We start from the raw sequence: 12,685 nt of genomic DNA on the forward strand, positions 1-12,685 counted from the left end.
ATATATATATATATATATATATATATATATATATATATACATACGTACATACATACATACATACATACATACATGCAAATACACGTACACAGATGCACACAGAGATTCATATATGCATGAGGGTGCGCGTACGCAAGTGTGTGTGTATCTGCGTGCGTGTGCGCGCGCATGTGTGTGTGTATCTGCGTGCGTGTGCGCGCGCTTGTGTGTGTATGTTTTTGTGTGTGTGTGTGTGCGTGTGTGTGTGTGTGTGTGTGCACAGGTAACCAAAACACGGAACAAAACATTTTGTCTTATTATTCTGTGTGTTTATATGGATATGAATATCGGGCTTTCCTCATCAGTTGTTAGCTGAAGATAAGGCAATTTCGATAAGATTTACCCTTCAGGATTGCTCACTTCAAAGTTTCAGTAGCTTCTTAAATACTTCCAAGGAACGGTGTCGTGCGGACAGGATGCTACAAATGAATGGGACGACGAGATAGGAAAACAAGTATACGATAAGTTAGCTACAATAAATATTTAACTCTGTCGGCCTAATGTAAAGGTTGTTTGCTGAGTCAAACTAAACACAGGACGGAGTGATACGGAATATTAGTTTCAAATTTTGGCACAAGGCCGGTAATGTTTTGGAGAGGGGCCGATTCGATTACATTGACCCCGATGTTCAACTGATACTTATTTTATTGACCCCGAAAGGATGAAAAGCAAAGTCAACCCCGGTGGAATTTGAACTCAGAACGTAGAGACCGACGAAATGTCGCTAAGCATCTTGCTCGACGTTCTAAATGTTCTGCCAGCTCGAATGAAAGTTATCCGATTGCGGTGAAAAGTACAAGATACCAGAGACGATTGTTCATAATCTCAGGATTTCTGCTAAAAAGATAGCTTACTGGACGTTAGACCTTGAACAAAGAGAGAGATACGTATATAGCGGAGAACAAAGTTACAGGTAGGAGTTCCATGTTCAGAAAGGAAGACGCATGCGTAGGCGGTAAATGTGTGTGTGTGTGTGTGTGTGTGTGTGTGTGTGTGTGTGTGTGAATTCACTTTGGGTATAAACCTTGTAGTATGCTATAGAAAGCGCGTTTACAGGTATTGGCTAATAAATGCTATTATACAGTTTGACGGATCATATCACTGACTATACGTCTGGAAATCTGTGAAATACCCGTAGAGTATATACAAAAATATGGATTAGAGAAGAAAAGGATCGAGCAACACGCTTTATTGTGTAATACTATAATTGCTTCGTCGTGAGAGAACAATTGTGGTATTATGCGGTAAAGCGTGTTGCTCAATCCCTTTTCTCTTATTCATTTATGTGTGCGTGTGTATGTGTGCGTATGCATGTATGTATGCATGTATGTATGCATGTATGTATGTGTGTGTGCGCGCGCATGTGTGTGTATGATCTTAATGTTATTGATTTCATAGTTGTGCTACGTCCCTTCTATTAATAAAATAGCTACTTCAGCTGGAAACTGAAACAGTCGTGGACTGTAATCAACTAAAATTAATCAATATCAATTATCATTGTAAAATTATGCTTTACTTAATGACAATAGCGATATAAATTAAGAAGGTCATACTTGCTCAAATCTCTAAGCTCAAGTTATCGAAATTCATTTAAAATCAGAATACTCTTTTTGTTGTTGTTGTTGCTGTTGTTTATCTATGATATACAAGTATAGCAGTCGTATACCTTAATGTTTCATTGATGGTCACAGGCTGAACTATTAAAATAAAGTTTGTCAATAGAAAGGTAACTTTCCTTGTCAAGTATCGAACTCGCAACTTTTATGAAGCACTAATTTTCAGAACGAATGTACACAGTATGTATACTTGGAATAGAAAATTGAGAGTGTGTTTACTACAATTCATGGCAACCTTCAAAATATTAGTTTCCTTTTAAATTAGCAGAAACGTTATATATTTTAATGGAAACATAAATATGATAGTATCATGATGTGCATACCTTTTAGAATGTCATTTACACGATAAATGAAGCGAATGACTTTACGAAATCGATTTGTAGATCAAATTTCATGTGCATTATTAAGAGCTTACATTTAAACGTATTGTAGTCTTCACGTTAAGTCTGAAATGTTAAGGCTTGGTAGCTTGTTAAAATGAATGAATTAGAAGAATGTAGGAAAGTATTTTACGCATGAAAATGTTAGCACATAGTTCAGTGCATTGTTAAACAAGAAAAGAAATAGATATATTTCTAGTGATGGAATATTAAATGTCACAGCTATGAATCCTATTCTAAGTTGTTATTTTACTTATTGGCTTTATGTAGGTAATCGCTTTCAGAAAGCAAAATTCTGTTCAAATTTATAAATAGCTTTGATGAATATCTAATCGCGAAAGTTTATCAGTTAAAACAATCATATTTTCCGGCATACAAGTCGAATATTTAGAACAAAATTTACAGCTTTAAAATGTTGGTCACCTTATATACCAAGATGATTTGGGAGGACCGAAAGTTCCATATGGAATACAACAGGATTGGAAAGATATTGATGGTGTTTGAATGTTTATACTACGTATTTACACTATATAACTATGTTGACTTATATGCTGAAAAATAGGGCATTTATTTCCATTCCATTAGACAGCTAATTCAAGTTATTTGTTTTTGCTTTCTAGGTAACGACTTAAATGATTCTTCAGCGCCTTCTCTGGCTTTGTTGATATCAGTAAGTGGTACCCTGCTTTAATTTATTAGTATAAATGGCAATTTATATCATAGTGATTATAAATATTGGGGTCATTTGTTATATGTTCGTATCTTGTTCCCGATGTACTATTGTGCTCCTGTACTATGTCCGATAAAAGCTTTTAATTCGAAACCACAAAAAAAACCGCAGATTTTACCAGGTAGAGATCTCTTAGAAAATGTATTACCATCCATAAAGTGTTTCTGGTGACCTAAAACAGTTAAAGCTTATAAACTGACTGTGTTGTTAGGGTTCCATTGAAGGCTGATGCTTGAGGCAGCGCGTGAAAGGCAAGTCATTTAGTCGGAGGTTACCTTTCTGAAAACAATTAAACAAGCTGAGTTTATAGTTGAGCTGACAAATTTTCTGGGCGGAGTAAAGTTCTATTTCCATTCATTTATATATATATGTATATATATAAATATATTATCCACTTGTCAGAGGTGCTCCGCTCTAAGAAAGTACTTATTGTTGAAAAGACGTGCAGAGGAGTATCAAGCGTAGAAGTCCAAGCAAGCAAAGGAAAGAAAAGAAACAAGGATTGATAAATACAATATCAGAAACAGGTTGTACAGGAAGATTACTAGCTTAGAAAGACATGTGTAATAGTTATATTGCGAATGATATACATGTATGGTTAGTCCACATTACTCTGTAAGGAGCGGCGGGCTGGCTTTCCGGTTTCTCTGGTCTATATATTTTTCTCTGGACAGAACGCCGGTCCGTCACCGGATAACTCATTTTTTACCAGCTGAGTGAACTGAGCAGCGTGAAATTGTTTCGCTCAACACCAAAACGCATCGTCCGGTTCAGGTATCGAAACTACAATCTTACCATCCTGAGTCCAACATCCAAACCATTAAGCCATGCGCCTCCGCAGTAGGCATATATAGTGTATGATAACAGAAATTACAAATCAAAAAATAGAATCGCTATTTTCTGCAAGTTACTTTAACTCAATTAATTTGACATATCTCCACGAAAAATAGTTTCAAACATGACATTTCTCACCAAAAGAAAGATTGGTATATAAAACTGCTTCCCACAGTTATGGGTTAGGAAATTTTGAGTGGATATATCTGATTTCCACAATAAAATGGTTAAATAGTGGAAACAAGTTAAAGGCACCTTGACATAAACCACCTGATATCATGTATAAATAGTTAATAGTAAATAATAGTAAATATTTTAAACTGAATAAGTTAGAAAAACATATTAAATCAATATGGCTATGGTGAAATTTCGGAACAATCTTTTGTCTCTTTACAGAATGCCAGAAAGTTAGAATATTTGGACATTAGCCACAACAATTTGGAAAACAAATCTGGAAAAATAATTGGACCGGCACTTTCTGAGAGCAGTTCTCTCAAACATCTCAATATGAGTTGGAATAATATTAGATCAAATGGCTTGGAAGCAATGGGAACTGGTTTGAAAGTAAGTATAACTTTTGTAGGAGATATAAATGCTCTGGATGGAGATTTAAGTGTCTTGGCTATGGACCCACAACAATACTGGTGACAGAATATGAACCATCGACCAGCATTCAATCAATTTGAGTCGTAATGTCTACATATTAGTAATTAATGTTATTAGAATTGTTTGGTTAGTAACGTAGGGCAAGAGATAAGCTCTTGGTGAGTTAAAACTACGATCTATTTTCTATCCCCAGTTCGTGTAAAGTCATTTCACGTGTGTTTGCTGTAATATTTGTTAAAGAGGAGAAAGAGAAAAACTTAAGTTTCAATCCAAAACTAAGATAAGCAGACAAGACAACGGATAAACCCTATATCCAAGCAATATATTAGAGTATAACAAAAAAGAGAGGACAGGATCATTAATTGACAGTATATGTAAACAGTACGAGAGACATGCTCATCCAAGCAATACATAAGTAGTTTTAAAGGTGATAATTGACATTAAGAGCGGCAATTTAAGACCGATAAAATCAATAAGCCCAATAACGAAACTCTAACCACTTACTGGGCAACCACTTCACCAGTTACACTACAGAGTTACAAAGTGCCTCTCATTACATCTCAAATTAGATACTATGAACTATTTATCTTATTCTAATTAAACTATTTCATCTCCATAGGAATTCTTAGCCACCTTGCAGTAGCAGAATGGACTAGTTTATTGGTATACAACGTGTGAAGGTTTCCTACTTCAGTTCAATGTTTTCAGCGAGAAACTACGAATTAGTAAAATTGCTTTATGAAATTTATTCATCACATTTCGTTGGAAAAAAATCCAGCCGAAGTAGGAGACCTTATAATGGACATTAGTTGAATATTCGTTCCTGTTATAACTATGTTACTGATTTTGTAGAGATAATATAGTACTACTACAAAAACAGAAACAATTTATAATATTTGTTCATGTAAATACTTGTGTGCTGAAGATGCTGCTGTTCTTCATGTCCGAATGTAGGAGTCGATGTCTCCTCAGACGTTGAAGCAGTTCTGTAGGTGTTTCAACCACTTCTACTGAGACACCAGAGCTACCCAGGGCCACCCACTGATGTGGACGACAAAACTCACGCACAATATAACAAGATTTAATGAGTCAGATGTTGTGACTTCAGGTCAGATATTTCTGTCATCCTCAATATTCGTTTTTGCTGCACCATTTGTCCTCTCTCTTGAGCTAGATGTAATGGCCAGCTTTCTCAGTAGCTTCTGACAGTTTTCTGGCAGCATCTTTTCTCTCCTTCGCAACTAGACCAAGACTTCTGGTCCCAACAAATCTTCTAACGCCTATCACTGCAGTAAGACATATTGCCTCCCAATTATAGTTTTCAATGTTCAGCCAACTCGTTGTATTTTCTGTCTTTCCTGAAGAAAACGTCTTCGATGTTCGATTCCCAAGAAACCGTCACCTCTACTATCTTTACCACTTTCTTTACCTTGCACCTCAAGAAAAAGTCGCGTCTTTTGGTGACAGAAAGTGGGAAGCGATATTTACCATCAAGGTCAACAGAGACCTCCCAAGTCCCTTCTGTTCTGATTGTTCTTCACCTTACAGCGGCTAACTTGCAGCGTCCACCTTTTCTTCACAACTTTATCTTCCTGTGCGCCACTATTTGTGGTCTTTCGCCGTTGTTAATTTACTTTGGCCTCTCTGTCATTGCCTCAGTGTTCTAGGTACTTTATTATGCCGCCATGTGTATCTGATTAATTATCTAGTAGAGATAACAAAGTATTGTTCTAGAACAGAAACAATTCATAGTAGATACGATAAAGTTTCCTTATCGTTGTTCTTTTTGTTAGAAATGTTGCTTAATAACATTGTACGAGAAATTTTAGGGTCAAGAAAAAACATAGTTCTTATGTACATTTTATTATGAAGTTGATTGTGCTAAATTCGAATTTCATAACAAAAATTTCCCAACCCGTCACATTTTCTTGTAAATAACTGACTTAATAACTATGCAACTTATACTGATTTTTACGATACCATAAATTTATTTTGCTCCCAAAGTCAGATTAAATATGTCCTTTGTAATTAATTCATAAATATATAATGAATCGGAGTGTTTGTTAGCATTATATAATGTATTAAACTACAATTTAGTATTACTTCTCCGTTTATAAGACTCTCAGGTGTATCACACTTCAGGTTCCAGCAGAAGCCAGTCAGCATAGCTAGGCTTCATTTTCCCTTATACCTGTTTTCCATTGACGCTATATCTTGATGGAACCTCTCTCCATGTTCATCACTCACATCGCCTGCATTCTCTGAGAAGAAGGACAAATGAGAATGAAGAAAGTGTATCTGAAGTGACATATTGCACCTGAGATCATGGTAGCACTTGATTAGGCTCTCCACTATACTCTCTTGCTGGGCCACTTCTTGATTTCCCAGAAGTCCTTTGCATACCTCTTTGAAAGCATGCTAGGCCGCTAGCTCAGTTTCATCCATTGTCGCCTCGAAGTCCTCATCAGCTATAAGTTGACGAATCTGAGGGCCTACAAATATGTGCTCTTTAATCTTGGCTTCAGTTATTTTAGGGAAGATCGCCTTAAAGTACTGGAAACATAGCTTGATATGTTGCAGTGCTTTGGTAAATTGCTTCATTAGGCCTAGTTTTATATGCAGTGGTGGTAAAATGATTTTCTCTTTCTTAACTAGTGGCCATTTTCCGATGTGGCCATTCTGAGCGTAGATAATATTCTGATCTGACCCTACTATCCCACTTGCAAAGGAAGCGCATAAACTTGGTGTATCCAGTTTGTAGCCCATTAAGTAGAGCTACTACTTTCAAGTTCGCACAAATTAGCCATTCATGCTCTTTGTAACTTATGCGGTCTAAAATAAAAGCGAGGCTTTCATATGTCTTTCTTAAAATGACTGAGTGAGCGATTGGAACTGGAGGCATGATGTTCCCAATGTGCAAGAGAGCCGCTTTTATGCTGTAAAGGGATGCATCTATGAATAACCTCCACTCATTTGGTTCATAGGCCAACTCAAGGGCATTGAATAGGTCTCTGATATCATTACAATTAGTCGAATTGTTTTCCAAAGTGAAGAATTGCTGTAGATCTGCAAAACGCTTCCTAAATACTGTACTTCGAACATCTTTATCCAACAGGTTCTATTGTTGCAGACGTGAGGTTAGGACTTCATTCTGTTGCTTAGTATGTGTTAGATCACGAACTAGATCATTGAGTTCAGGTTGGCTGATGAGGTGTAGTTTCTTATCGGATTTACCACGGATTTGGACCCAAATAACTATAAAAATATTGATTGTAATTTTATAATCTTCATAAGTTAGGTTGAAAAATAGCTTAGGGATACTCCATTAAAATTATATCAAAATCCGTTCATAACTTCGGACCAATACTGTTTGCACTCAATTCCTACGGAAGCACCAGTGTATTTAACATAAGTAAGATGGTAATTTAGGTAATTTACGAGAAACTGGAGGGTCACAGAAAGAAACAAATGTTATATTCATGATCTACACACAAAAGACCCCTGGAAAAGTTTATTTTCATTTCCGGTTTTTTTTGTTTTTTTTCATTGTTATACGGTATAATTAATATTGCATTTAAGGCTGCGAGCTGGCAGAATCTTTACTGTGCCAGGCAAAATGTTTAGCGACATTTCGTCCGTCTTCACGTTCTAAACTCGAATGCTGCCGAGGTCCACTTTGCCTTTCATCCTTTCGGGGTCAATAAAATAAGTCCCAGTTGAACAGTGGGGTCGATTTAATCGACTTATCCCAACCTCCGAAACTGCTGGCCTTGTACCAAAATTTGAAATCAATAAATTATATTGCATTCTAATTGTGATTTCAAAGTTTTAAATGTATCAACCATTTCCACTTCTCTAATAATAATGATTTATAAAATTTTCACAAGGTCATAAATTTGGAAGTAAAGATAGAGAAGACTTAATTAACGCTATTATTCGACAAATACTAATTTCATTATGGCTGACAGGTGTAAGACAGCGAGCTGATAGAATTGTTAGTGCGTCGGACAAAATGCTGACCTTGTGCCCAAAAAATTAGAATTGTGTTTGACCAGATGAACCCCAAAGTTAAACACGACATTATTTGAACTCAAAACGTAAGCGAATGAAACAAAATACAACAGGATGTCCAGCACTTTTCCGTTTCTATAATAATAACATTGTTAAAAAATATTCTTAATTGAATAAGCTATACTTTCATTACAGAATAATGATACTCTGACATACTTAGACGTCTCTTGGAATGGTATTGACAAAAATGCGGCTAAAGCAATCGGTGAAGCACTGAAATCTAATTCCACATTAGAACATTTAAACATCAGGTAATCTCTGTTGTTATATACAATGTATATACTCACGTAAAAGTCGAATATTTTTGACTAAAACTTGGGATGCGACTATTACACAGATAATATATTTGAGGAGCTGAAATTCAAGGTACACCGTACTAGTTGCAGAACCCCCAAGTGGTCTTTTAAATCAGTGGTTCTCAACCATTTTTATCTATGGATCACTTCGATTACTATTTTCTCTAATGGACCACCACAGCCATTCGATGTTTAAAAACTAATTTTATAGATGCTTCTTTCAAAATTCCTATACGGTTATTCATACATTTACTTACATGGGATGAACTATGTAAAACGTTAGAGAAAGAAACCTAACTGTTTCTTGCAGTACATACAATTAAATGAAGACTTTCCATGTACCCTCAAAGTACTACTGTAGATCTCTAATTTACTTTTTTGCTAGTGTGGACCCCCAGAAATCTTATATGAACCCCAGGGGTTATATGGACCCCGGTTGTGAACCACTGTCTTAAATGAATAAAGGAAAATACATTGAACTTCAGTATCTATAATAATCCAAAAATGATGCGTTAAATCACTCGTCCTATTAAGAATATGACGAAGCAACTTTTATGAATGTTAATACTTGCTGTTTTACTTGTATCCATCACACTTGGACAACTACATTTGTCGAAGTCCCACACAAATCACTGTCACTGCATATATCAGAGCTGAATTACAAATTAGGTATTTTTATTAAAATTAGAATGATAAATACGATGAATGAAAATTAATATGTAAACTTTATTTCTGCATACAGAATTATTAGGTTGGTGCATAATTATTGCGGCTTTTTTTTTAAAATAAATTTTATTCAACAAAAAATTTTAACAAAACGCCAATTTAAATAAAACGCCAAGCAGAAATTGAAGTAGATTGTGAATATGCTCCGGAATAATCATTTAAACATAATTTTGTTAAGTGTTTTTATTCAAAATTTATTGAAAAAAAGAAAGCCGCAATAATTATGCACCAACCTAATATAAAAGAAAAGAAAATTACATAAGTCTTACAAACTTCAAACTCAAAAGTTCATTAAAATCACATAATTTTCTTATCTAGATAAGCAATAAGGCTTTTGTGCAATCCTCGTTCTCTACCAAATTAATAAATCATATCGTCTCATGAACCTTTTGCACTATTTGGCACTTACCTTAAAACCCAAAATGATCGGCTTCTTTGATTCCTTTTGGGCATAGATTCGGATGGCTCCGAGTTTTATACAATGCTTTCTGTCATTTACATTCTCTGCTTTACAGCTGTATTCATATAGGAATTGTTGGATGATGAATCTCTGCGTACTTCTGCATCTGAGATATAACTATAATGAAAGATAAATGCATACAGCTAGCTAATATATATATATATATACGAGCCGTCCATGGGGCTAAGCCCATTATGGATGCGAAACCATTGGTCACTCTATGACCGGACAAATGTGTGTGCGTGTGTGTTTGTGTATGTATTTATAAGTTAGTTTAATGTATCACGCTAATTTTACTACATTAATTGCAGTTTTCTTCTTTAATGAAGATAAGAAAATCCATAACCTAATGTCTGCATGAACTGCTTTATCAAAAGAAATGATGGATGAGGTATTCATTTCCATGCCTTATCAGTTCTAAGTACTGTCTCGAGTCTGAGGACTCATACGACCACTAACTCGGTTTCCATGACGTATAAGTGACCGAGATCACAACATTCCCCCTGAACGAGACACCATCTGCTGAGGGGGAGATCACAACATGCCCCCTAAACGAGACACCATCTGCTGAGGGGGTTTACAGTTACAGCTGAGTGAACTGGAGTAACATGAAATAAAGTGTTTTGCTCAAAAGCTCAAGCACAGCTCAATCTGGGAATAGAAACCACGATTGCAAACATCGTGAGTGCAACATTCTAACCACTTGGCTACGCGCTTGTCCACAAGAGCATGTCCACAAGAGCATGTCCACAAGAGCAAATGTCCACTACACATGTCCACAAGAACAAATGTTGGTTCGTTATCAGGGAAAAAACTGGGATCGACTTTTGTTTGTGTAAATAGAGCGTGTGCGTGTCTGTGCGTGTCTGTGCGTAGTTGCACGCGTGTGCGTGTCTGTGCGCGTGTGCGTATCTATGCGTGGGTGCGTGTCCGTGCACGTGTGCGTGTCTGTGCGCGTGTGCGTGTATGTGCGCGTGTGCGTGCATGTGCATATGTGTGTGTTCATATCAGCCCTTTAAGAAAATTGATTGGTAGAGAAATGTTTATTGCGGTCATTTAGAACATTATTAATGTAAAGATTTTCAGCAATGCAAAGACACAGCCACTGTTCATATCAAGGAAATACTCTCGCACCCATCCTTTTCTAATTTCGAACAACACACAAGTAATATCATTAAGGTCGCTACTTCGATTCACTATCTCTGACGATCTTTCCTGGTGACTCCTACATACATAACACAGCTAGAAGCGTGTCCCAAGGACTAGCCTTCGTCACCTGGAACAGAAAATGCTTCAGAATTGATCAGCCACTGACCTTTTACAAAGGTCAAGAATCACAATGATGCGCTGCTCACGTATCTGAGACGGTGCTACTGGTCCAGGTACAAACATTTTAGACTAGCATTTCACCGATTTACTAAGATTTATTCTACGTACACGCTATAATCTCAAAATAACGAATTTGCTGTCCTCTCTCTCTCTCTCTCCCTCTCTCTCTCTCTCTCTCTCTCTCTCTCTCTCTCTCTCTCTCTCTCTCTCTCTCTCTCTCTCTCTTTCACATACACGCAAACACACACACATACACACACTCACTATATCTCCAGCATTTCTACTTCTTTCAGCAATTGCCGAGTTAACGCTGAATCTTCCGTGTTGATCGCAATCGGAATAAGTAGCAACAGCAGTCTTAAAGTTCTAAAGGTTAGTCTCTCACATTCTCATGCACTGTCAGTCTCCCCCCTCTCTCTCTCTCCCTCTCTCCCTCTCTCTCTCTCTCTCTCTATTTCTATCTATCTCTCCATTTTTGTATGTCTATATTAAATAAAACATCAACACTTCACTTCAGTAAGTGTTATAATAACGCAAGGTTTCGATATTAAGTCGATTTGTGTTAAAAAATTAACATGACTTGAGCCTCAAAAACTTGCGTTTGTGAAAATCAAACCCACGGAAATAAAGAAACAAATATACATATGCATAAATTTAGAACAAGACCCTGAACATTCTTAACTTATAAAATCATGAAAATTTATCAAAACCATACAAAATTTTGAATGGAAAATTTTCAACCAGTCATTTAACATGAGCTACCAAGATCATCATCATCATCATTTAATTCCGTTTTCCATGCTGGCATGGGTTGGACGGTTTGACTTGAGCTAGTAAACCGGAGAAATGTACCCGATTCCAATCTGATTTGGTACAGCTCTCCAGTTGTAAGTGTAGGAATTATATTTACATGAACTGTTACATAATTTTACATATGATCCGTCTTTACAGCTGTTTCAATGCATCTGTGAATAGTGGATATCATCACGCATATTTCAGTATTACCGTTCTCTCCGTATTAATATTTGTTCAAACTTTTTCATATAGCGGACTCACCTGTTTTTATGTCTAAAGATTTTTTTCTAGAGGTTAAATAGTGGTTAGTTTTGCATTCCTTCAAGACACTAGCAAGGAATCTATTAGAGCCAACTGCAGAATAATACTTGGTTTCGTTTATTACTGCAAAGATATCTAAATCTATAAAAGTTATGTTGGTGGTGATCGTTGGAGGTTGACATCATTGAAATAGTTCAAGTCATCGCCAGAAGGTTAACCGAAGACACAACAATATTGTTTCTGCAAGATCTCTATCATTTGTTAAGCATCATAAAATAGAATGCTATCACTATATATCAGTTGACCGATGGGTGAGATAGCGGTCCAATGTATGTTGGCAAATAAATAGAACACTTTTGATTTGTGTTTGAGTTTTTTTTTAATAACCCTGTCTTTTCCTGTTGCCCTTTGGTTGCTGGTTTATATTTCATGCTGTTCTGCAGATATTGTTTTTAATTTAAGTGTTCTTACAGCTGTTGATTGTGGGGTCTGTTGGTGGTAGTATTTTAATTGATTAGTTATATATATATATATATATATAT

At 36.2% G+C, this 12,685-nt stretch overlaps 1 protein-coding gene across 1 annotated transcript in view; it reads left to right on the plus strand.

Annotated features, from left to right (window-relative positions):
• LOC106868572 (leucine-rich repeat-containing protein 74B) overlaps positions 1-12,685 on the plus strand; it is a 62,841-nt gene that overhangs the window by 39,576 nt on the left and 10,580 nt on the right. The window contains exons 9-12 of the mRNA XM_014913893.2: positions 2,656-2,705; positions 3,996-4,163; positions 8,412-8,527; positions 11,381-11,459. Of these exons, the coding sequence (XP_014769379.2) occupies positions 2,656-2,705; positions 3,996-4,163; positions 8,412-8,527; positions 11,381-11,459 (413 nt within the window). The remainder of the gene's footprint in view (positions 1-2,655; positions 2,706-3,995; positions 4,164-8,411; positions 8,528-11,380; positions 11,460-12,685) is intronic.

The sequence above is a fragment of the Octopus bimaculoides genome, chromosome 1 (assembly GCF_001194135.2).
Source record: "Octopus bimaculoides isolate UCB-OBI-ISO-001 chromosome 1, ASM119413v2, whole genome shotgun sequence".
NCBI lineage: Eukaryota > Metazoa > Mollusca > Cephalopoda > Octopoda > Octopodidae > Octopus > Octopus bimaculoides.